At 33.9% G+C, this 26,220-nt stretch overlaps 2 protein-coding genes across 2 annotated transcripts; one reads left to right on the top strand and one right to left on the bottom strand.

Annotated features, from left to right (window-relative positions):
• The first annotated feature begins 3,194 nt into the window (after nt 1-3,194).
• Nucleotides 3,195-18,043, top strand: LOC118035237 (DExH-box ATP-dependent RNA helicase DExH11). The gene is made up of 23 exons (XM_035040769.2): nt 3,195-3,480; nt 3,854-4,111; nt 4,332-4,592; nt 4,704-4,772; nt 4,847-4,925; nt 5,998-6,176; nt 6,292-6,399; nt 7,429-7,530; nt 7,697-7,897; nt 8,048-8,158; nt 8,932-8,999; nt 9,204-9,591; nt 9,981-10,136; nt 10,208-10,318; nt 10,723-10,776; nt 12,249-12,506; nt 13,406-13,515; nt 14,318-14,471; nt 14,971-15,418; nt 16,334-16,548; nt 16,663-16,901; nt 17,381-17,507; nt 17,589-18,043. The coding sequence occupies exons 1-23, from the start codon at nt 3,346-3,348 to the stop codon at nt 17,799-17,801; spliced, it is 4,044 nt and encodes a 1,347-aa protein (XP_034896660.1). The 5' UTR covers nt 3,195-3,345; the 3' UTR covers nt 17,802-18,043.
• A 562-nt stretch (nt 18,044-18,605) lies between these two features.
• On the bottom strand, nt 18,606-19,967 carry LOC118035240 (uncharacterized). The gene is made up of 4 exons (XM_035040774.2): nt 19,648-19,967; nt 19,443-19,538; nt 18,999-19,136; nt 18,606-18,887 (listed from the first exon to the last, which is right to left on the bottom strand). The coding sequence occupies exons 1-4, from the start codon at nt 19,876-19,878 to the stop codon at nt 18,846-18,848; spliced, it is 507 nt and encodes a 168-aa protein (XP_034896665.1). The 5' UTR covers nt 19,879-19,967; the 3' UTR covers nt 18,606-18,845.
• Between the last annotated feature and the right edge of the window lie 6,253 nt (nt 19,968-26,220).

Below are 26,220 nucleotides of genomic sequence, written 5' to 3'. Positions count from 1 at the left end.
TCATATGGGGGTAATAGAATAAAATGAATTTGCTTGTTCTATTATTGAATGTAAATTATTTTGTATGGTTGAATTTTTTTTAATTAAAAATATGCAGAAAAAGAGTGAATATTTTTTAAATTAGCATTTCCATTTGAATTTGGATAAATTGTATAAAAAAATATATTAATTTACGTCTAAGGAATATATCAACAATTAATCTTCATGTAAAATAAATAAATAAATAAATCCTGATGTGTTTCTATTTACATTTATAACCAAGAAATTTCTATTGTCTAGAACAGTAACAGATCAGTTTAGCAAGATGGAAGTTCAATTGATCCCTCCAAATTATGGCAAAAAGGAGTAGAGACTTTTCCACCGGCAAAAAATAATTTTTTATTATTTTTATTTCAAATTAATTTTTTATGTGTTTTTAGATTGTTTTATTTTGATGTGATGATATTAAAATTAATTTTTTAAAAAATATATTATTTTAATATATTTTTAAATAAAAAATAATTTTAAAAATTACTACTACACTACCAAACAATTTTTTAATGAATTCTTTATTGATTTCAATTTATTGCTCTCTTATCCTCGCATCGAGCCATCCAACATTCCATCCTCGGGGGTTTTAGTGAAGGCATTGCACCAGCTTTGCTGAGTAGCTTCAGTGCCGCTAGATCATTCTCTCTGCATATACAGGAAAAAAAAAAAAAAAACAAAAACAAAAGGGTGTATGATTTAATAGTGTGTTTAGTATTGTGGTAGCGGTAGTGATTGTGGTTTGAAAAAAATTGTTTTATAAAAAGTAATCTTAGTTGAGGTTGGTTTGAAAAAATATATGTTTAGTTAAAACTGTGGTTGAAAATTAAAGGTTTAACAAAAAGTAGTATAATGTATTTGGTTAAAAAATGCCTTTTAAATCGAAGGCTATAAAATAATTAAAAAATACATATATTAATATTGATAGTTTTTAATTGAAATATTAGCAATTTAACTAATGCTATTATAACAGAAAATAAACAATGATTTATATAAAGTATTTTTTATTGTTGCATTAAACTATGGTCAATTTCATCACGTATGAAATATATTTAACAAGGACTACAGTTTCCATGGTTTTTTTAGCGTGTAGCAACATCATGTAAAATATCTTCAAGAATAAAATTGGGATTGCGATCAAAATTTGCAAATGCTACGCCATCATATGTTCTCTTTCAAATGTAATTATATAGTGCATTGAATCATGCTAAACACTAGTTTTTTAAAATAAAACACAATATCTAAGGAAATTTTCAGGGTATTTTTTTTTATTTTATTAGGTCATACTCGGTTCAATGCATTTAGGTTTGGAAAAAACCCGGTTCAATGTATTTAGGTTTGAACTAGACCCGGTCCGGGCTATTAACAATGGAGATGCTCTCTAATATTCACGTAGCAGAATAGTGGAGACATTGTGTAGAATAAGAAGAAGGAAGAAAAGGAGAAGGAGAAGATCATGTCTTCGCTGTTCTTTAACGAGAACATTCGAGTCTTTATTGTTCACGTTGCAAAAGAGTGGAGACATGGAGAAGGGGAAGAGGAAGACCATGTCTCCACTGTTCTTCAACATGAATAGTTGAGACATGGTGCAGAGAAGAAGAAGAAAAAAAAGAATACGGGGAAGGGGAAGGGAAGAGAAGAGCAGGTTGAATCCTTCCTCTATGTTTCTGCAAGGCGAGCCATTATTTACTATGCTGTAACAAAAGCAACGGGAAGCTGCTTCGATCAACCCTACATTCCAAACACAATAAAAGGCGAGGCCCATGAACAATAAAACTCATTTTTTTTACCAAACATACAAAAACTGTGTTTTGTTTGAAACGTTGTCGCAGCCGTGTAAACAAACGAAACCAAAGCTTCTAGGAGTTCATGCATCACACATTTGTGTGCTTACTTTGGTGGTAGGTAAATAGGTTATAAGTGCACGGTTGCCAAATGGCCTTTTGAATGGTCTATGGCAAATATTGGCAACAAAAAATTATTTTCACATTAATAGGATCAAAGTTTGTAGGCAATCTCAGAGTGACATCATCACAAGTGACACGATCAAAAAATTGATGTCTTCTTTCAAGTGTAGGAGTGTCGAAGTAATAAATAAACCGGCAAGACCGAGGTCGAACCACGTGGAGGTTAACTATATAAATTATAAATAATAATAACACAACAACAACAACAACAACAACAGCAGCAACAACAACAACAATAATAATACTAATACTAATACCAGTAGTACTAGTACTAATAATAATAATAACATAAATAATAGAAATATTAGCAGTGGTAGTAATAAATAGTATAATAAAGAAGATTTTGAGATGTAAGATTAATGTGAGAATTAAACAATGATAAAAACAAATGTCAAGGTTAGAGGATCTACTAATGGCACTTCAAACAAGTATAATATAAACTCTTATTACTCAACTGGAAACCACACACAAAAAAGGTCACAATCATATTATAAATTGTTAATATAATTACATTAATTATCTTATTCGAGTAATGCCAATACTTGTAAATATTATCAAGTATTCGTGGTGATAGCGTATGCTAACAACAAATTAATTTCCTTTCATAGCACGGATGTAGGTTATATCATACAATTGGGCTATAAAAGTGCTAATCATTTGTTGTATCAATGGTTATTCAATACTCAATACTTTTTATTTATTAATTTAATTTAAATCTTAACTTTAATTTAAAGTTTGAGTAGTAAATAAAGTTTCAATACATTAATTTAAGATTTTATGTGGGATGTGGTGTAACTTAGTTTTCATTAAAATTTATTTTTTTTTAAAATTAATTATTTTTTATTTTTTAGTTTTAGGGAGTTAATAATAAAAATATATATATTTTTTAAAATAAAAAATTATTATTTTAATATATTTTAAAATAAAAATTAATTTTTTAAAAATACCTTTTCAACACTTACAATATCTTTCATAATCAAAGTTTAAATTGATTGTATTTGTTTTTACATTTTAACATTTTTTTTAAATAATTATTTATTTATTTTTTTAAATAATATATATTTTTAATATTTTTATATTATTTTGATGTGTTAGCATTAATAATAATTTTTTTTTAAAATAAAATAATTATTTTAATATTTTTTTAAATAAAAAATATTTTTAAAAAATAGCTTAACCATATTCCTAATCACACGCTCAGTGGAGGGCAGACGCAGAAACACAAAAGCACGGTCAGAAAACCTTGTTCTTTTCCCCACTTCGCACTCAAAACCTGCGTATGTGCACATTCCAATAATAAAAATAGCAAAACCAGCATAAAAAATCACAATCGAAACCCGAACCATAACTAATGGACCGCATCCAGGCAACAAACGAGCTCGCTTTCCGTGTCGCGTTCTCCGGCCACAGTGGCCACCTCAGGGTCGAGCCACTCTCCACCGTGGAGCGCACCAACCCCGTGAAATCTCTTCCTGACTTCATCCTTGTAATTATTTCTTCAACTACCTTCACGCAGTTAACTTCCTCCCTTTTTTTCCCAGTTGCATTTGGCGCCCTTTTGTTTTCACCGTTTAATTTAAATTCTGGCTTTTGCTGTCTAGGGTTTGGAGTTTCATGCTTTTTTTCTTTTTTGGTTGATTTTAGTACAACTTGAGTGTGTTAATTAACTTTCTGTTTACAGGTTATGCGATTTCAGTAAAAATTCTGTCATCGAAATTTTACCTAATCCGAGTCATACTATGATATCTGAACATCAATCAATTTTCTTTTAATTTTTGTTTCCATTTCTGAAATGGTAAATCAGTTGCTTAAAGTTATTGCCATGCTGAACGTTGATAGCTGTAATTATATGTATACAGCCCCCTGCATTTCCCAGGGAAACACAAGAATCGATAAAGGAACATATAGAGGAGAAATATCTCTTGCCGAGATTAGATCCTGATGAATTTTCAGCAGAAAAGGCTGGTAGGCAGTGGGATTTTGACTGGTTTGAGATGGCAAAGCTGCCACTAGAGCCTTCATTGCCACGCTCTGTGGTAGTTCCGACATGGGAGGTACCATTCCGACGGAAAAAGAAGGAATCGGCTGAAGGAATGTGGGAACCCAGTTCTGTACAGGTACGTGATGTTCATAAATATGTGTTCCACTACAGAGAATTCCAGTCAACCTTGCATAGGAATTTCAGCTTAGCATGGTAATTTATTTGAGTGTTTATGAATTACGTTGAATAATATGCCATGAGAAATCAAAGGTGTTGGGGTGGTTCTTGAATGCTATCATTTGCTATATTCCTGTTTTTATCTTCTGCTAGAGGACTAGTTTATTATATTGTTTTAGGTGGATGTGTCAGAATTGTCACCCGGAGCTCAAGATTCTGCTCCTTTGCCACGTTTGGCTGGGCCTGCAAAAGATTTTGTAAGAGGAAGCATAAACAACCGCCCTTTTCGTCCTGGAGGTTTGGAGGAATCTCAAAATGTGGACAGACTTCTTCCTGATGGCGCTGCTAATGGTGAATGGGTACGGGAGGTGTTGAATGGTGGTCCAGCTCAGGCAGTTGCACCCAGCCTTAAGCAAGGATTAGACCTCGGGGATCTTAAGGTAACCAACTTGATGTAACATTCAATTTGGGAAATCCAAAGAGAATAACATTTTAAAATTCATCCATCTTTGTAATTTATTTGGTAGAAGTTCATTTTTAATTCTTTGTAGGCATTTCCTTACACGTGGAATGTTTACAAGGACAAAGGTTCACTCAACAACCCATCAGATGAAAAATTGGTCAGTTCCTGTTCTTTTGCCTATTTAAATCATACCTGTTGTTAGACTTTGTGTTGATCCATCGTGTTTTGCAGAGTGAGTTATCTGTACAGTTTGATGACTTGTTCAAGAAAGCCTGGGAAGAGGATGATGTGGCAGAATATGAGGGAGATGGTATGTATCATATGCATTTTTGTGTTCTTGATGGGTTTATCTTTTGAAAGCTATGATCATATAAGCAAATAACTGTGAAGTAGCTCAGTAGGTTTTCCTTTGCTTTGGCTCCAATGAAGATGATGGTCAATGATGGCTGTGTTGAGAATAATATTGTACTTTATGGAGCTCAAGGATGTTCATCTTCTGAGCGTACCTAGTGATGGATCAAGTATGCTCTCAAATGCCCAGCATCCGATCCTTCTTAGAGGACAAGTTATCTAACTGGCCAGATTCATGTTGATAGATAGGATTTCTGCAAGAAAGTGGGGGCATTCTGAGATTTGTGGTTTGCACTAGATTTCAGCATCATGTGGTTGAAGGGCTGAACAACCACAGATCCTGTTAAGAGTTCTGCAGGACAAGTTTGAGCTTTATGAATTACGTGTCATAGGGATTTGAGAACAATTTAGAATTATGATATATCATTTGATGCTGAATGTCACAAAATCCAAAAGAAAACAGCAGAATAGGCTATATTGTTTACATTTGCCATGCAATTACTTGGAGTGGTTTAGAGATTCCTCGCACTGTTAAAAGCAATGTGGATATTTATCAGTCAGTTATGTACATGCAATAACTTTGGATCAAGTACAATTAGCGAGAAGGCTGCTATTTGGTGTCCTACAAAGTCATTTCTCGAAAGTTTTGTTCTCATAGGATTGTAAAATTCTCTTCCAGAAAAGAACTCGTAGAAGCTAGGATTTATAATTCAAAGCACAAAGTACTATCATCACTTGTTTTTTCATATCTCGGGAATTTTCATCCCTAATGTCCTTTTCTAAACTTTACATGGATGCTTTTTGTTTTTGGGGCTTGGGAAAGCATATATTTGTATTTATTCCCGTGGACTTGTGCTTATTACTGCAAAAGTAAGCTTCTTATTTATCCTTTCTATGCAAATGGTTCATATGCTTGCAAACTGGAGTCCCGGTAATTTGTTTTTTCCTGAGGGTGCCATGTAGTTTGTTATTTTGTCCCTTAACATTTACATTTAATTGATTTTCATTTTTCACTTATTCTGCTTGTGTAGCTCATTTATCTGAAGAGGATTCAACAAAGCCAGATGCTGAAGTGAGCCAGGTTGATTTATCCAGCAGCGCGGATAAGTCTGAATTAAATGCATTAGATGAGATTTTGTTTGTTGAACCAGATGCATTGATGCCAACATCAGGTGGAACTAGTGACAGTGGTGGACACCAGCAGAAAGAGGTTTGTGGATAATAGCAATTCTCACATTTGAACTATATTTGGTCTTTGACTTACCATCTCCCTTTCTCCATGATTCTGGTAACTTTTTTGGTTTAATGTCTCTATTTAATTGCAGGCCTCAGCTTTCACTGGTAGTAGTGAAGGGATCGCAGAACACTTCTATCAACTAGTTCCTGACATGGCACTTAGTTTTCCTTTTGAACTGGATGCATTCCAAAAGGAGGTAATGGTCAATGCAAATCCTTTTCCTTCCACATTCAGAAAACAGTCTTACTATGGAAAGTGCAAAGCATTTGGTTAAACTTGGAATTATGATTATGTTTTCAGAGGTCATTCCTATTTATTTATGTACTAACAGGAGATTGTTCAGTGATTGACTTTTACTCTCATCTTCATCTCCTTTGGAGATATAAACAACCTTCACTGTAAATTCTAAGCTTGCATCTTTGAACTCGTGGTTCTGTAATTCCTGATTTAACCTAAGTTTGGCTTCAAGCTTTAGGTGCTGTTCATTTTTATATTTAAATGTGGCCGTGGATCTATTCCCACGATTGAAGGTTGCATGTAATCTTTTTGTTATAGGAAAAGGTGACATGCTTATCCATATCATATGAATGAAAGGCAGCAGTTTGATCTGTTTCCTTAATAATTGTGCATGTTGAATATTTTTAATTACAGGGAGTGATCCAGGATATTCTAAGGCATGGAATGTTTATTTTCATCTGCTTTTTATAACTTTTTCTCTTCAACTTATCCCAATGCACCCTTGTTTTTATTTTATTTTCGTGCAAATGCTTGAGGCCTATTAACTGATCTGCAAGTGCAAAATATCATATTTCCATTTAATTCATCTACAAGTCATCTGATTGGTTCTCTTCTTTTTTGCATCGTTTTCATTTTGGTATGCTTAGAAGCACAAGAGCACACGGTTCTTTGGTTTAAATTATAACTTCATCAGATAATCAGTCAGCTTTGCATCATATGTCCAGAGGGCTTAAGTAGAAACTTTTTTGTCCTTACTTTTCACTACACTTTCATGTTGTTATAATGCATCTTCTGTACATGGAATTTTCCTCAAAACTTGTGCTGATTAGCATTTAGGATATCACTTGTTGTCCATAGTTTAATCCATGGGCAAATCTTTTGTGACAACAAACAGCCAATTTTATGTCCTGAAGGCAAGTTGTAAAAGTTTGCATTGCTGCTTGCTTGAGTTACCATTTCTTTTTTCTTTTTTAAATTGATAATACAGGCTATATACTATCTGGAAAAGGGAGACTCTGTTTTTGTGGCAGCTCATACATCAGCTGGGAAGACGGTTGTTGCAGAATATGCATTTGCTTTGGCATCAAAAGTATGATTTTCTGAATCTGGTACATTGATTAGGACTTCAATTGATTCTCCATCTTTGCTGAACTCCAGATCTTATAGAACTCTTCTAGTGTTGTAAAATCTATCTATCAAGTAGTTTAATGCAGTGTTTTTGTGCAATGATTTTCACAAGCTTTCATGTCATGCAGCACTGTACCAGAGCTGTCTATACTGCTCCAATTAAAACAATTAGCAACCAAAAGTATCGGGACTTCTGTGGAAAATTTGATGTTGGTCTTCTCACTGGTGATGTTAGTGTGAGGCCAGAGGCTTCTTGTCTTATCATGACCACTGAAATATTGAGGTCAATGCTTTACCGGGGTGCTGATATTATACGAGATATTGAATGGGTAAAGGGGGCTGTTTCCTGCCATGCTTTTTTCAACATAATCTCCCTTCTGCATTGCTGTATTGAGTTCTTTTGTTGATTTACTTGTCATTTTCCACTTTTATGATCAACTATTGAATTTGTTTTCTTTATTGCTGTGTCTGTGATATAGGTTATATTTGACGAAGTCCACTATGTCAATGATGTTGAAAGAGGTGTTGTATGGGAAGAAGTTATAATCATGCTTCCAAGGCATGTAAATATTGTCCTCCTTTCTGCCACAGTATGTGCTCTTTCTTCATGTAATATACTTCCTGCACGTTACAATTGAAATTAGTCACTGTTAGTAATGGTAACACTGATTTAATTATGTCTCATAGGTATCGTAAGCTTAGGGTGCCACTATGAGCTAGAGCTGCATATTTTTTACTTCCAGAGCAATATCCAGCATGCAATGCATTGCTTCTCTGGAGCTATAACATCCTGAAAGCTTATTTATCATGGCATACAATTATGAACAGTTTGAGTTATGCCAAATGTTGTTACTTTGCTTGCTTTTCAATTTCTGAAAGGCATTGTAGATAAATAACTTGTGAATTTCAACTTTGCTACCTTAGATAGTCAATCTGGAGGTTAAAAAAAAATAAAATAAAGGAAAGTCAAGGCTTACGAATCAAATGTAGTCTCCATTACCTTGCCTTACGAGATCAGAAGCAATGGAAAGAGTCAGCTGATTTAAAATTATGTTTTAATTTTTTGTAAGTTTTTTCGTGACCCTCTTTTCCATAGCCTATATGATAGAAGATGACAGTTTAGGTTGTCCTCTATCCTGAACGAGTTGGATTTTTTTTTTTTTTTGGGGGAGGGGGGGGGGGAGGTGTGTGGTGGTGCTGGTAAGGGGGGATGCTGAGGTTACAATCTACGATGTAGATTTTGTTTGCTGCTTTTTGGAAGTTCTTAACTTGCATGGAGACAGGTCTATGTATAAAATTTTTCCCCTGCCCCCTTTCTCTTTTGACTAATGCATGCATTTAAATGTTCGTTGTTATATTGCAGGTACCAAACACAGTTGAATTTGCTGACTGGATCAGCCGGACAAAGCAGAAGACAATCCGTGTTACTGGGTAAGAATTAAATTCTTATTGTAATTGATATTGAACTTTTTTTTTTTAATTTCCAAGAGTTTGTTCTAAAATTTGTTAATTTTTTTAACCCATCATTTCTTACTTTCAAATATTTCAAGTGCAATAGTGCAACATAAAGCGGATACACTACATTTCTTTGTTGGCTATTGACATAAGTTTCCATGTTTCTGGGTCTGTCATCAGAACTACAAAAAGGCCGGTCCCTTTGGAGCACTGCCTATTTTATTCTGGAGAACTACACAGAATATGTGAAGGCGAAATTTTTATGCCTCAAGGTTTCAAAACTGCTAAATATGCATTCAAGAAAAATAATTCTACGACTGTGGGTGGCAGTCCTGGAGCATACACAGGGCCTTCTGTAACACGTGATGGGGTTCGGGGTCAGAAACGTGACAACCAAAGTCATAGCAAACAAAACAAGCATGGTTCCCAGAATTTGGGGGCATTCTCTGGGACTAGCTGGGGAAATCAAAATAATGGAAGTGGCCAAAATAACTGGAGGTCATGGAGATCAGAGGCCTCTTTGTGGTTGCAGCTTGTTAGCAAGCTTTTAAAGAATTCTCTATTGCCTGTATGTCAGATAATGTCCTCTTAAGTTTCTCACCAAGTAGGGCTTTTTTATGAAATTGACACTAGAAATTTCTTACAGAATTGGTCACCTTAATTTACGATAGGACCTTTTCTAAGAGTTTTATTGATTTTTTTTTTAAAATTTTGGCATTTACTGACAGATAAATGACATTTTTTTTTCCGAATTTAATTCTTGAAAGATGTAATGTCGATCATTGTCCTCTGCAAGTTTTTCTAGTCATGGAATTGATTATGGTCCTTTGCTACCTTCCACTGTTGAGTCATAAATATAAAAGATCACTATTCTTCCTTCAGAGTTTTCTGCAACTCAAAATCTAGCACAGGATTTTGCTGGCCTTATATTCTGAACAGTTTTTCTGCTGTGTTCAGGTAGTTATATTTTGTTTCTCAAAGAATCGATGTGATAAATCAGCTGACAGTATGTCTGGGACTGATCTCACTAGTAGTTCTGAGAAAAGCGAAATTCGTGTTTTCTGTGACAAAGCATTCTCACGACTAAAGGGATCAGACCGCAATTTACCACAGGTCTGGTGGCATTCACATTTACCCTCTATTCATACGATCCTACTTGGGTTTATACCTAATTTTATTCACAGATTGTCAGAGTTCGGAGCCTTCTTAGCAGAGGGATTGCTGTGCATCATGCAGGGCTGCTTCCCATTGTTAAGGAAGTCGTTGAAATGCTTTTCTGTCGTGGTGTGATTAAGGTAATTTTTTCTAATCATCGGAGTGCCTTGGTGTTTTAATTTATGCATGGTTCTTTGTGGTGCCCTGCTGTTACTAGCGATTCCCTCATGAGGTTAAAGGAGTTCTGCAATTGACATCCTTTCATGAAAAGGAAAGTATTGTCCAGTTATGATCCTTAAGGATTTTTTTTATTTTTTTGGGGGGAAGCATTGTGCATGAAGTGGCTGCCCCAAAGACTTGGACCTGTAATCGTTGCAAGACCAAGCCTTTTATCATTATAACAAATTATGGCCCTGGTTGAACTTCCTTTATAACATTTTAGCAAAATACTACAGTTAAAAATTTCATTAATGCTGTCAAATTGTATGGTTATAGTAATATTTATATACTTTATTTGTTATGCTAATCTCTATTCTTGTTGTAGGTATTATTTTCAACGGAGACTTTTGCAATGGGCGTTAATGCCCCAGCTAGAACGGTTAGTGCTGTTTAATTATTGATTAAATGTTTGAAAAATGTGTTCAGCTAGGCAATTAGGTGGTTGCGATAAGGGGTTGGAAGTTCCAATAATTCTATACTTGAATCTTTTCAAAAAAAGGCGCACAGTACTTTTGAACTCTTAAAGTGGGATAGCTTTGAGAATATTGAGTTTTTTATTTTTATTTTATTTTTGTGTTGGTTGAGAGTAGGGTTGGGTTTGATGTATATGAAAAATTGGGATCAATTAGGAGTTTGTTTAAGAAAGGATTGGGGTTTGAAATTAAAAGTTAATTTGAGGATGCAAGGATTTGTTTTTTGAATTGTTGTTGTGATTCTGTGTACTGTAACTAAGACACTGCAGCAACACGAAAAGTGAGTAAGAACAAGAAACTAGGAAATACTAGGAAAAAAGAAATCCTGTGCACTGGGCCTAAAAAAAATGTCGACTCTCAATTTTATTCCATAACTCAATTTCCCAAGAAAATAAGACAGCATCTCTACCTGTCAAAATTATAATTCTTATGTAGATTAGAACCGAGACTGCAGAGTAGACTAAGAAGTGTTCTCATATTGACTAGGAAAGAAACCAAGCAAGAACAATATGTTGAGGACCAAGCCACCAAATTTAAAACCATAACACTCTGAAATAGCTCATATCTGGGGTGCTTGTAAATAGCTGGCATTAGGTTACACATGTCACATTTCTCGTCAGTTTAGAATGAGATGTTACCCTTTGCTGTTAATTTTAAGTTGTTGATAATATATTTTCACTGTTAAATATTAGAGGTTTAATTGTTAATATGATGTATTTTGATCACATTGGAGCATTAAGTTCGCTAATCCTTTTGCTCATTGTTGGAGTGATGGTATTGATGGAAAATGAGGATGATGCATTGGATTTCATCTTAGTAACTTGCAACCACCAGATAAAACATGTAAAACACTATCTCTTAGCTAATTTCCATGAGTCTTGTTAACTTGACTTCATCTAGTTCTAGATCATATTGTAGCATTAAGTTTTCTAATCCTTTCGCTCATTGTTGGAGTGATGGTAGTAATGGAAATCTTGGATAAGGCATCGAATTTCATCCGAGTAACTAGCAACCACCAGATAAAACATGTAAAACACCATCACTTAGCTAATTGCCTTGAGCCTTGTTTACTTGACTTCATCTAGTTCTAGATCACATTGTAGCATTTTGTTTGCTAATCCTTTCACTCATTGTTTGGAGCGATGGTATTAATGGAAAATATATATAATGTATTGAATTTCATCTTAGTAAATAGCAGCCACTAGATAAAACATGTAAAACACCTTCACACAGCTAATTGCCATGAGCCTCGTTTACTTGACTTCATCTAGTTCTAGATAAACTTAAGCAACTCTTGGATACCTTATTCTTCTAATACTGACTTAACTCTTGGATACCTTATTCTTCTAATACTGACTTGATTCAAAATCTTTCTTAGGTTGTATTTGATACGCTAAGAAAGTTTGATGGCAAGGAATTTAGACAATTACTATCCGGGGAGTACACTCAAATGGCTGGTCGTGCTGGGAGAAGAGGAATTGACAAAATTGGTACAGTTGTAGTACTGTGCCGCGATGAAATTCCAGAAGAGAGCGATTTGAAACGTGTTATAGTTGGAAGTGCTACCAGGCTTGAATCCCAGTTTCGATTGACTTATATTATGATCTTGCATCTCCTCCGTGTTGAAGAATTGAAGGTATCTTGTGGATTAGATTTTTCATTATATTTGTGGTTGTGTAACAAATAATACTATCCATATTCAGATTCCTTTCCATTGGAGTTGTGGAACTTTCAGATATTTTGATTTGCATTTTTCATGGATGTCAAATCTTCTTATCTAGGTCATACTTGCTCTAATATTCTAAATGAAAAGTTGCACCTTTGTGCACACAAGTAGAATCACACACTTGCACGCAACCATTCACACACACTTTATGCACGTCTGGAAACCTGGCTTAGGAACAACTAATCGTAGCTGATCCATCACATGGTTCATCTTGCAGATTCTGTCTGCTCACACCTGTCTTTTTGTGTGTGTATCTCTCTCTATATTTGCTCGCACACTGTAAAAGGAATACAGTTAAACTGCCGCATTCCTTGTTGCAATGTACAAAAAGTAGAAATGCATTAAATCCATACAAAGGGAGTGAATGATAAACAAAAGGCACCCGTGGTTTTCCTTCTGGGATTTGGGATTTCTAAGCAAATACTTCTCACCCACCCATAAATTTCTATGAATCATAAGAGATACAATGTTGTAGTTTTAGTAGATTCAATGTTCTTGAGTTCTATGTTCATTCAATCTAAGAAAAATGTTGGTTATTTAGTCACTGTGTGGTTAATTTCCTCAAGATTTACTGAAACAGACACCAGTAGAATGTTGGTCAGGCCATCAGGGTCAGTCCAAGCAAGTTGTTATGTTTAGTCAGTTGCTTCTTGTAATAGGATTAATCTTCATATTTCTACATATTAAGCTAGTACATCATAGTTTTACAATTTCAAATTTGAAATAATTTCTTTTGTTTTTTTTTTTTGGTGTTTTCATCCATCTAGGGAGTTCATTTTTTCAATGTTGATTGGGGGACATAACTGCAGGTGGAAGATATGTTAAAAAGAAGTTTTGCGGAGTTCCGTTCTCAGAAACAACTTCCTGAACAGCAAAAAGTTCTGATGCGGAAGCTTGCTCAGCCTGCCAAAACTGTTGAGTATGTATATCATTGCAGAATCTTGATGGCCAACTTGTCTATCAGACTTGAGAGTTTCTAAATGTCTAGATAAGAAATGTCCTTGCATCAGTCTTTAATTCATTTTTTTCCTTGCGCATTTTGCTTGTGGATGTGCATTTTCTATAATACATCAGTTTATTGACACCTTGTTTCTTTTGGATTTTGTGTTAGATCTGTGTTGGGCACTGTTGTTTTGATGGATTACGTGATTGCATACCAATGTTAACTAATGGCTAGTTCTTGTATTAAAATGTGATGATTTTGGCTTTACATTAAGATGTGATTAACCAATCATATATATATGAATGATAAAGTGGTTGTGCAAGCTTTCTGTTAGAAAGTAATAAAACCATGTTTTTGAGTCTCACCTAAGAGCTTAAACTTTTAAATAAGGCCCTGATATGGTTTCATATTACTGCTTAACACTGCTTTCATAGCCTGGTTATGTTGGTATTCTAATACCAATACAACTAATACGAAAGAAGAACTGCTCAATCACGTTATCAGCTTTTCAGAATCCTTAAATTCCAGTATATGGAAGACCATGTATAGGAAAATGCATACTACTCTGATCAGATCAGCATAGGGTATTTAGGTTGCGCATTCAACTGCATTAGATATCATTGTTGTTGCAACAAGATCCTCCTGGTTGTTTTTGTTCGAAGGTCTTTCAATAATCTCATAAATGTGAGAAAGTGAAAGCTACACTGCTTCTAGTTCGATTTTCTTATGGTGACATCTTTTTCCCTATAGTTTATCATGCATGGCTATTTTAATACAGATGTATAAAAGGTGGGCCAACAATTGAAGAATACTATGACCTGTACTTAGAAGCTGAAAAATATGGCAACCAGGTATCAGAGGCTGTCATGCAGTCCCCTCATGCTCGAACATTTCTTACACCTGGAAGAGTTGTCGTTGTGAAATCACTATCGGTAAGTTGTTATTATTTTTTTGTTTGTTCTTGGTGCTCTCTAGCGCTTTCCTATTTCTGTTCTCCCCCCCCCCACCCCCTTATCTTTGGAGAAAATTGTAGTTCTTGTCTTTTGAAGCGTCAGTATTCTTCTGCTATTGGTAAATGTGGTTCTTTCCATGAGGTTTCTTGTTTAAGAGGAATCAGAATGACTTCAATTTTCTAGTGCAATTACCTGTTTTCTTTTTATTTAATTTTACATGGCAGAAAATTAAGTTTGAACTTTAATCGAAACCACGCTAAATGAAATACAGAGGTGCTTCCCATGCACAAGTGTTTTACTTGTTGCTGATTATGAGTACTGTCAAATTTGAAGTTTCTCTCATGGGAGTCATGCTTCTAGTTGCCTAACCTTGTTGAACTCCATAATGTATGAAATTTTAAAACTTGGGAAGGCTTACATGGTTTCTAATAGAGTAGCTGCAATTGTGAATTTATGGCATTCTCATGTTCACTTGCAGACACAGGATCACTTACTTGGAGTAGTAGTGAAAGTGCCATCAGCCAGTATGAAGCAATACATAGTTTTGGTGCTGAAACCTGATGCTCCATCAGTAAGCAGTAACTTGAAAGAAAAAAAAAGTGCAGATTTCCAAGAAGGTTATGTGCTGATACCAAAATCAAAACGTAGTTTTAACGAAGAGTACTGCTCTTCTCTCACTAATCGCAAGGGATCAGGCACCATCAAGATAGAACTACCACACCAAGGTGTTGCTGCCGGGATCAATTATGAAGTTAGAGGAATTGAAAGCAAAGAATTCTTATGCATATGCAATCGTAAAATAACAATTGACCAAGTTCGGCTTCTCGAAGATTGTAGCGATGCTGCTTTCTCTAAGACAGTTCAGCAGCTGTTGGAAACAAAAAGTGACGGAAATAAATATCCTCCTGCACTAGATCCGCTGAAAGGTTAGGCATTTTTTGTGAAGATAATATTTAATCTTTCAGGTGAAGATGAACTGCATAACTTGTAACATCTTGTTTATTTCTTTACACATGCTGTACAAGAAGAATGTTGCTAACTATCATTGATGATTAGGAAAGAAAAACATGAAAGAACAAACAATAGCATTCTTATCAGTTCCAGAATTTGTAATAATTTGACAATACTCCAAATAAGTTGACATTGTGACGAGCCAAGCCCCTTATTGGATTCTGGAAAATTTGACAAGTATTCCATATAAGTTGACATTAAGATGAGCCAGGCCCCTTTTTGGATACTGGAAAATGTGGCTTGCAATTGCATTATCTATATCTCAAAATCTGGCTTAACCTAAGTGCATCAGAAAACAGTGAACCCTAGATTCTTTATGATCATCTCCTATGAAGAAGCTTTCTCTTCTGGCAGGCTGGCATGCTGGTACCTTTCTCTAGTGATCCTTCTTCCCATAGTCTGCAAGCCCTAAATTCCTTTCCTATTATTTTTGAAATATGTTCGGGAAAGAATCAAGGTTTTTGTGTGCGGTGCTGCTGGTGGGTGTTGATCTGTTACCTATAGATCTAACTATTTATTTTAAGTGAGATTCAGGGCTTGTGGTTTATCTTCTTGCCCTCAATGACTCTGGTCCTTAATTATGCATCATAATAGATGAATCATGCTGGTTGACTTCAATTCCTGTGTTGACAGTGCAAGCCCTTGTTATATATGTTGATATGTGGTTATAGTCATTTTGATGCTCTCTTTCTAACATAGTTCTTAATCCTACATTCTACGCGGAAAATTCACCTTTTGCACTTTCTCCTTTTCAATGTTCTTTATGATGGTAAGCTAGTTTTAGTTCACAACTTGCTAAATATGACTTTTCCATTGCTGATACCGTTTAGAGCTGAAGTTGAAAGATGTGAATCTTGTGGAAGACTACCACAAATGGACAAGCCTGCTACAAAAGATGGCATCAAATAAGTGTCATGGGTGTATAAAATTGGAGGAGCACATTAGCTTGGCAAAAGAGATAAAGAGGCATAAAGAGGAAGTCAGTAACCTGCAATTCCAAATGTCAGATGAAGCACTCCAACAGATGCCAGACTTTCAGGACCGGGTACGTATCTTTTTTTCCCCTTGATGTTCTATGTAGCAGCAAGATGTTCTTGTGTTAATTATCTGCCATGTCGGTTTCACACTACCCTCAAATCTTTAAGCTCTGCATTTGCAGATATATGTTCTGAAGGAAATTGGCTGTATAGATGGTGACCTTGTAGTTCAAATTAAAGGCCGTGTTGCATGTGAGATGAATTCAGGGGAGGAGTTGATATGCACCGAGTGTTTATTTGAGAATCAACTTGATGATCTGGAACCTGAAGAAGCGGTGGCCATAATGTCCGCTTTTGTGTTTCAGCAGAGGAAAACTTCTGAGCCTTCACTTACTCCCAGGCTGTCTCAAGCTAAAAAGAGGTGATTCTCCATCCTTGTGTCAATGCCCTGCCTTATATCTGCATGATCTAGTGGTTAGATTCCTTATTACACGGTAGATTTTTCTCTAGATTTTCTAGATGTAAAATTTTGGTTTCCATCTAAGATGGTTCTGATTCTGAGTTTCACAACTGGAATCATGGTCATGGGGCACCATGCTTGATGCTTTGCAGTAATGCTACATGAACGGTGAACCGCAGGTTGCCAGGATCCTATTAGGAATTTCTTAGCTTTCTGTTTTCATATGATACGGATGAATTGATTGCAGCTAGTGAAAACGGATTATAGCTTCCCTATTCACATATTCAAAAGGTTGCATGTGTAAGATTATATGCTTTTACAGTTGTGCCTATTAGATCCTAGATTGTAACTCTGGAATTTAACGTTGTTATTATTCTTCCCATTACTCTTCTTTTCATTTTTCAGTTTTCAATCTAATCCTAGACGGTTGTTCACTTCAGGTTGTACAGCACAGCAATAAGACTTGGAGAGCTTCAATCAAATTACAATATACAAATAAACCCTGAGGAGTATGCCAATGAGAATCTTAAGTTCGGTTTAGTTGAAGTTGTGTACGAGTGGGCAAAGGTTTCTTATACTAAAACACATCAATTTAACCTTTCATTAGTTCTGGATGGTTTGTGACCTCGTAAGTTTCTCCATTTACAGGGCACTCCATTTGCTGATATATGTGAACTTACTGATGTTCCTGAAGGCCTGATAGTGCGCACAATTGTCAGATTGGACGAGACATGTCGTGAATTTAAGAAGGCTGCAGCTATCATGGGTAATTCTGCAGTCTACAAGAAAATGGAATCTGCTTCGAACGCCATAAAGCGTGACATAGTTTTTGCAGCTAGTTTGTATGTTACGGGAGTGTAATTGTGTCAATGCTCGAGGAATCCATGCCTTACCCTGAGCATGGGAGGGGTGTTGTAATTGTTTTGCTGTAAATTAAACCATTAGCGTATGTTGCAGTAGCTGGCTCTCTTCATATATGCCAGCTTTATCATGTGGTCAGTACTATACTCCCTAGTTAATTTAACCAATGATCAATGTAGATGAAGCAGAACGTTGGCAGATTTTTTCACTAATGTCAATTTTACTTCAGAAGGCTTACCTCATCCTGTGATTTCTCACCATTAGGCAAAACTAGACGAGTCTGTCATCTTCATTCTCGTGCAACATTGCCTGCATGTTGTAGCCCTATTACCTAACAGTATCTGTCATGATCATTTAGCATGCTTGTTAAGTAAATTGTATATCTATGGTTATCAATATCTAGCATGCTGTAGCCGTCAGTGCGATCTCAAGACCTCTTGGAAGGAGGAGGGAATAGTATCAGTTGAGCTCACCGGCGTGTGGTGGCTTGCGCTATGGATACATCATTTTCATTTAGGTGGTGTTAAGTGATTGTTCTGTGAAGGAGGAATTGTTGCCTTGCTTGGCTGATTGTATTTGAATAAGTGATGAACTTGGTTTCTTGCTTCTTTCAATGCCCGAAGCCTCCCTGAATGTTGAATGGCTCTCGAGACTTCTTGTTGCCATTTTCACGCATCTGTTCTGTCAATAGCTTGCATATCTGTTATGGTTCCTGTTTGTCTTTGTATTACCTTCTTGTGAGGGCTGCTGTTTAATTTCTGGATTCTGGCAGAGCTTCCTCCGAAGCTCAACATAAAATAATAATAAAACTAATAATAAAAACAATATATTCTTCAGAAACGAGTTTCCATCCAAATATCACAAGCACAGAAGCTGCAGTTTTTTTCACAGAACAAATTCAAGGGCTACGTTTACTCAAGCAACAATTGTTGTCTTGGGACTTTATTAGCGACAGTCAACACTTGGTACGAACTGACAATAAGCAAAGAAACATGCATGATCTAGCTCTTTATTCAAAGATAACATCTCCAGCCACCCTTCTTCTCAATTGTCACTCCTCTTGGGCTTGTCTGAAGCGGAAGTCACCTGAACATGTAGTCACACAGTCGAGTTAGCTCAACCTAAAAACTCTTGCAGAACAAAACCCTAAAAAATAAAACAAAAAGATTGTTGTAAATTGTAAGTAATGAAATGTACCATATCAGCATCAGCTGGAATCCAATCATTAGTTGCTGGATTTCCTTTGCAAGAGGCATGGCAACTGGTTGTAGAATCTGGTGCTAGGCTGAAGCGCTTGCCATATTCGTTCTCTGTTTTGATGAACCCTGTTCCTGTCTGCAAAATGAAGAAAACTCCCATGATATCCCTAAGTTTTTACTACTAACGTAAATGAGTCAAGCTTTTGCAATTCCTTATACCCCCCCCTTCTATTTTTCCCTTTGTAACTGTTCCCTTTGCCAAATATTAAGAAACTTTCACCAGGCTAATCTAAAATGATCAAATTAAAAGAAGATACTGAAATGAGCGAGGCAGAAAAAGGTAGGAAATTGGACTGCTAACATTTTATTTAGATGTATGAAAATAGTAAAGAAATAAAAGAACTGGACTAGAATATGTAGCTAGGCATAGCAATGGTAATACCGTGTGGTGTTGCTTGTCAACACAGTTGAGATCCTGGTAATACTCTGTCTCTACAAATTCATCAGTCACTTTGCTGCTTTCATTTGAAATTATTTTCTGCATTCAAAATTATAAAAAGAAGAAGAAAAATCAATCTACAAATCCGCATTCAAGAGTTTCTCAGATGCACAAGAAAGCATGGTAAATGAAAGCTCAAGAAACTAACCTGAGGATCAGTTTCGAGACGTTGAAACTCAACATATTCTGGGGTGAAGCTTTGATCGCCCTTTGTGGGGAGCGCATCAACGTATTGAATGGAATACTCGCTGCGTTGAGGCTTAGAGTGACGCTTAGGAGCTATTCCCTCGAAATATCCTCTTGTTTCCTCCTCTTGTTTTGCCTCTTCCTCGACTGACACGTGAGCATCACTCCTGTTAGGCCTCTTGTAGAACTCCATTCCTCTCCTCTTTCCCTTTCTTCTCTCTTCAATTTTTCTTTTCTTCAAAAGCTATCAAGTAGCCCCCTTCTTTTCTGACTCCTAGCACTATTTAGTTGAATTTTATAAAGAAAGAAAGCCGATGGATGGATGATTGAAAGATATTTTTGCTTTGCTAACCATTTTCCTGACTCCGTACGGATCTTGGGACCAGCAAGTTAAATATCTTACACTCTCACAAAAATATCTTAGAAACCTTATCTCATATCTGACTGTTTCAACGGGACTGGTAGGTCGGAATGCGACAGCTTTTAGCAGAATGAACTTGAAACTAGCCACACCTACTGGCCCAGTTCCTGAAATCCTGGTTCTTTTCCTGGCAGGCTGGCACCATATGAAGGGTGTATATGCTCGATATATCCTTGAAAAATTAACCAAGTAATTTGGTTAATTATGCCCTAATCCATGGTGTCTTTCTTATTTGACATGGATCAAAGCTCTACAACAAATGGATTCAAGATGAACACAGACATTCTGAATTCTGACAAGGTCAGTGTACATTGTTTTCGGAATGCATTGGAAAGATGAACTTTGTGAGCTCAAAATAGGGTTCATGAAAGAAAAACTCTTAACTGTCATTTCCTTTTAACCTTTGCTAGCAAGTTTGCTTTCCAGTTAAATCTCTAGAAGCTCTCCCACTCACTCACCGAACAATGTTCAAAGCTCTATTTACATGGACTTGAAGCCATCCACGGATCCACCGATCTATCACGCATTCACGCCTATCTTAATTTCACCTGCAGGTCACTTTACTTGCACTTTATTATCATTGTCTGCTCGTCTTCCTATTCCCATTATTTACTTTCAGTTACTTGATTGGTGTGCCATTATTAGTAGTTTGACCACCTAGCTTGTTATTGACTTGTTCTCAAAATCTTCCATACAAAATATAATATTAATAAAACTTTGAATCTCATACACTAATATTATAACATTAAAATATTTTTTTTACCCAAAATAATATATTATATTATAGTATTTATGAATTATTTTTTAATGAATTTTATTGTTAAAAAAATTCTCTTATATAATACAAATATATAAAGTATATGATGTGAATAAAAAAATTTATTTATAAATTTTAATATGATAATATTAGAATTATAATTTTTTCAAATACTTTTATTTTAAAAAGTTCATTGCAATTATATATGGCATGTATTAAGAATATGTATATATAAAATTTTTATGCTGCTATTTAACTGTTTTTTTGAATATTTATAAAGTTTGTTAGAATATATAAATCATTTAGTCTAATCTAAAACAATTAAGGATAACACACTATAATTACCAAGATTTGTTTTTACAAAAATAATATTACTAAATGAATTCCTCTTTTATGTTCATTAAAGATAACATAATCCTTCAATAGGTGGGATGACTTCCCTCTTTTTTTTTTTCTTTCTAATTTTTTTTTTAATGAAATAGATTATGCATATACTACATTTGTTATCATTGTTAATGTGCTAATATTTTTTAAGTACAAAGACAAACATATTTTAATAAGAAAATTCAATGGAACTTAAAATGAAAAAAATTATTATCACCTAATTTTTGTAGAATATTAAAAAACTGCCATCAATTTATTTCCTCTTTACCATATGAAAAAAAAAATCAATAACAGAAAATAAATTAAAATTGATTTTTTTATATCATCATCAAAACAAAAACATTAAAAGCATTTTCGAAACATAAAAACAAACATGCTTTAATAAGAAAATTCAACCCAACCTCAAATGAAAAACATTTTCATCACCCAACTTTTATATAATATAAAAAAAACTCCCATTAATTTATTTTCTCATTACCGTATAAAAATAATTAAATAAGAGCAAAAAAAATTAAATTAAAGTGTCAGGTCTTGTTATTGGATTTGGCAACGGAGCTAGACCCAATAAACTTGGATGTGATTGTGAAGCTAGACCTAATAGCAGGACCCAATGCTAATGGGTCTAAGTGAGGCCAGACCCAAGGCTATTGGGTTATATTAGGGAGTTGGATCCAAAGCTATTTTGGGTCCTTTTGAAAGCGTTTTGGGTCTAGTTCTGCCTTCCAAGCCAGATCTAATAGTTTTTGGCATAGAAAATAGAAAAGACAACGGCCCTAGTAATAATTTTTTACTAAGCATGATGAAGACAACACCTCCCACAAGCACTACAGTGTCGTCCACACTACAAATAATCTATGGCTACAATGTCGTTCACAGTGCAATGAATATATGTTCACAATAAATATACAATGTTTTCCCCACGTGTTTTAATATAGTATATAATGGGCTGCTATGCTATGGTTGGATTAATTTTTTTTTTTAACATAAAAAAATGTTTAGATGTTAAAGTAATTTCTACCAGAGAAAAAACTTTAAATCGTGTGAGGATTAGTTTGATATGACCTAATTAGCTTAGTAGGTTTAAAAGTAATTCAGATGATCGATAAAAATATAAGTTGACTAAAATAAATTCTAAGATGATATTTTAAAAAACTATCAAGACAACAATATATTGGATTGACCCGGGTCACTCGAGTTAACTTGCCAAATTTAGAACCAACATCAATAGATGGTAATAACCTAATAGAAAATAAATCAAAATAAATTATGAAACTCAATTCTTATTTTACTCATTGTCGAAGAATTCAGTTGAAGAAAAAAATTCAATTAAATAAAGACTTAAAACAAGACATGAGACAATTTGGGTTTGCTTGTCAAACTTGTGACTCAGGTCATTAGACTAGGATAACCTCATAAGAAAAACATAAACAAAATAAAAATCTTATTTTCTAACCAATTCTATGTTGAAAGATGAAATTAAAGAAAAAAAAAATCAATGAAAAAAAGGACAAAAAAAGAGACTTGAGTCAACTCGGCTAACCCACCAAACCCGCAACCCAGGTCATAAAATTAAGAAAACCTCATGAAAAGTAAATTAAAAGAAATTATAAAGTTTAAGTATCAATCAACCTAATATTGAAAGGTAAAATTAAAAAAAAAAAAGAACTCGAATAAACTTGGGTTAATGTGCAAAACTTACCACCCAAGTCGTAAGACTGAAATAACCCTATATATATATATATATATATATATAAAACAAACTATAAAGCTTAATTCTCAATCAACCCAACACTAAAATCTGAAATTGAGGAAAAAAAAGGGGGGAAATAACTAAAGTTAACCTGCTAAACTTGTAACTCGAGCAATAAAATTATGATAATTACATAAAAAAACAAATCAAAACAAAATCTCATGTAAACTTAATATTAAAATATAAGATTAAAACTGAAAGAAAAACTAGATTAAAAAAAAAAAAGCATTGTGTAAGTGAATAGTGACATGTGAGTTTATGAGGAAGTGAACATTAATTTCATCACGTCTTCTAGTTTTTACTAGTTACATGACCCGTGCGATGCCGCAGGGTTAATTTTTTTTTAACATAAAAAATATTAAAAAAAATTAAGATTTAAAAGTGTTAGGTCTTTTTGCAAAGTTATACCCAAGAGTCTTGGTTGTGGCTGCAGCACTTGACCCTAGAATAATATTTATAATATTAATAATAATATTAAACTTACATTACTTAAGTTTAAGTGAGTCTGGCTGCAATACCGGACCTAAGAGCATTGGATGTGGCTCTGGCTATAAGATAGTGTCATAAAAGCGTGATAATTAAATAGATTAATTATAAAAAAAAACCAAAGAAAAAAAACCAATAAGAAGAAAAAAACTAATGAAGAAAAAGAAAAAAAATCTGAATTAACTGGGTTAACCCTTCAAATCAGGTTAACCCGTCAAACTGGAATCCGCATCATGAAATTTGATAATTAAATAGAAAAAAAATTGACGGGTAACGGTTTATCCTAGAATTAACAAGGTTATCCCGTCAAACCAAGTTAACCCGTCAAGTTCGGAATACGTGTCATAAAAGCTGATAATTAAATACAAAGAAACTTAACATTAACAAACTAAACTAAACAAAAAAATTAATTAAAAAGAAAAACAATTCTAGGTCAACCCATCAAACTTGGGATCCACGTCATGAAAGTTTGATAACTAAATAGAAAAAAAAAATTACGGGTTTACCCAGAATTAACTGGGCTAACCCGTCAAACTAAGTTAACTCGTCAAGCTCTGAATACGTGTTATGAAAGTCATAATTAAATAGAAAGAAATTTAACATTAACAAACTAAACTAAACGAAAAAAATTAATTAAAAAGAAAAACAATTTTGGGTTAACCCGTCAAACCAGATTAAGCCATCAAACTCGGGATCTGTGTCATGAAAGTCTAATACTTAAATAAAAAAAAATAACATTAACAAACTAAATCAAACAAAAAATTTCATTAAAAAAAATTAAAAATAAAAAGAGACAGTTAGTATATGTTATAATATAATATAATAATTATAATTATAATAATATAATATATTAATAAAAAAAATAAAAGATATGAGAAAAGCTACAGTATTTTTTCTATGCCTTTTAAAGTATTACTTAATTATTATTATTATCTATTATAAAATCTTAATGTTAATAGCAGAGCCTAAAATAGGAGTCTGTTAATCCATGACGGATGCTCATGCCTAGCCAGCAGATTCCTAACTGTGCCCCATCCATCGATGTTAACTAACTAACTAACTAGTAGCTAACTAACTAATCAATCATAACTCGAACAGTTAAATTAATGATGCAGAATGTTCCCACCTACGTACCTACAAAACAAGAGGAACTCTGTTCTTTAATTTGTAAAGATGCTTCTCTGAACACATTTTAAGTTCACTCACAGATATATATTTCTGATTAATTATTTCATTAATGTTCCTTCTCTATTTAATATATAAACAGCTTCTGACATGGGACCTTTTCTAATCGAATTTCTTTAATTTTTATCTTGAGTTCCTTTTATATGCGTGTGATCATAAAATTCCCATGTAACAATTAAACCTCCAACAATCTCATATTACAAACCTGTCTATTTTTATCTTTTTAAAATGTTTTTATAAAAACATTAAATTTTTTTTATTTCAATTTTTTTTATTTGTTTTCGTATTATTTTGATGTATTAATATTAACAAAAATTTTAAAAATTATTTTGAATATATTTTCTAGCAATTATTTTTTTAAATTACAGCTACAACATCTACAAATATTTTTTTTTAATCATAATCTTATATGTCTTTTTCCCATTTAATACATTAATGACACAAGGACCGACCACGTGCAAAAGAATATATAGGACTAGGCCAAGTTAAACTTTGATCTTCACCTTTTGTGTGCATGAAAATTAATAAATAACAAGAAAAAACTTTAATGAAATTATATGAATTATTGGATTGCGATTTTAAAGTCAAACTCAATAGTGGATGCTACTAATTTAATACAAATTGCTCTGTGTGTAGTTTTTATTAATATTTAAAATCATTGTTTCTATGCTTAATTGTATGTATATTCTCTATTTGAAGAGAGTGATGACATGCATTTAATAGGAAGCAACATGCACATATGCTTGTGTGTATTTAAGTGTTTTACTTTTTATTGGTAACGTAGTTCAAAAAGTTTCCGCAAAAAAGTTTTTTAATTAAAAATATATATTAAAATGATAATTTTTTTTAGATTTTTTTATATTAAAATTATAAAAAAAATCTAAAAATACATTAGTTTAAAACTTTTCATGTAAAAAATAATTTGAACAACAAGTTAAATCATATATATATATATATAAAAAACAAAACCCTAAGTAAAGTAAAAACAATGACGATGAAAATTAAGGATGATAGAAAAATATTTTGCAAAGAAACCAAACACCTGAAGTTCTCTTTAGCTTCGAATTTGAATATCCTGCGATTATTACTTCTTGCTTGTTTTTTTTTTTTTTTTTAGCTCTTTCGGTGGTAAGGTAACCTCCATAACTCACCACCTTTTTAAGCTATTTTTTTCACTATATATGATCTTGGAAGATAAGTAAAGAGGATTGAATATTACAGGTACAACATTGCTGAAAATTAACAAGGATCCAAGACAATATAACCTTAGATACTTACAACAGTTTAGGTTTTTAGATAAGTATGAGTATGATCTCTTTAATCTAGTTAGTATCAAAGCTTGCAGGCCTCCTTCAAAGGGTGTCCACAACTCGTGTATGATTCATCTAATCTTGCTAGCTTGACCTTTCGAACTGAACATGATATGTTCTTTGAAAAATACCAAACATTTTTTTAATTATTCATTTAGAACTAAAAATCAAACGTATGGTCAAGCAATCAGCTACAAATCAGGCTAGCTGTAAACGCAATATCGATAGGCCTAGCAATACTT

Source organism: Populus alba, chromosome 9, assembly GCF_005239225.2.
Source record: "Populus alba chromosome 9, ASM523922v2, whole genome shotgun sequence".
In the NCBI taxonomy this organism is placed as follows: Eukaryota; Viridiplantae; Streptophyta; class Magnoliopsida; order Malpighiales; family Salicaceae; genus Populus; species Populus alba.
The sequence above is the reverse complement of the archived record's forward strand: the minus strand, read 5'-3'. Positions and strand labels throughout refer to the sequence as shown.

Coding starts and splice junctions, on each gene's coding strand:
- LOC118035237 (XM_035040769.2), top strand. CDS start 3,346: ATGGACCGCATCCAGGCAACAAACGAGCTCGCTTTCCGTGTCGCGTTC. Junction 7,531..7,696: donor CATTTGCTTTGGCATCAAAA/GTATGATTTTCT, acceptor CATGTCATGCAG/CACTGTACCAGAGCTGTCTA. Junction 10,777..12,248: donor TTAATGCCCCAGCTAGAACG/GTTAGTGCTGTT, acceptor AATCTTTCTTAG/GTTGTATTTGATACGCTAAG.
- LOC118035240 (XM_035040774.2), bottom strand. CDS start 19,878: ATGGAGTTCTACAAGAGGCCTAACAGGAGTGATGCTCACGTGTCAGTC. Junction 19,137..19,442: donor TTGACAAGCAACACCACACG/GTATTACCATTG, acceptor TTCATTTTGCAG/ACAGGAACAGGGTTCATCAA. Junction 18,888..18,998: donor TTCCAGCTGATGCTGATATG/GTACATTTCATT, acceptor CTACATGTTCAG/GTGACTTCCGCTTCAGACAA.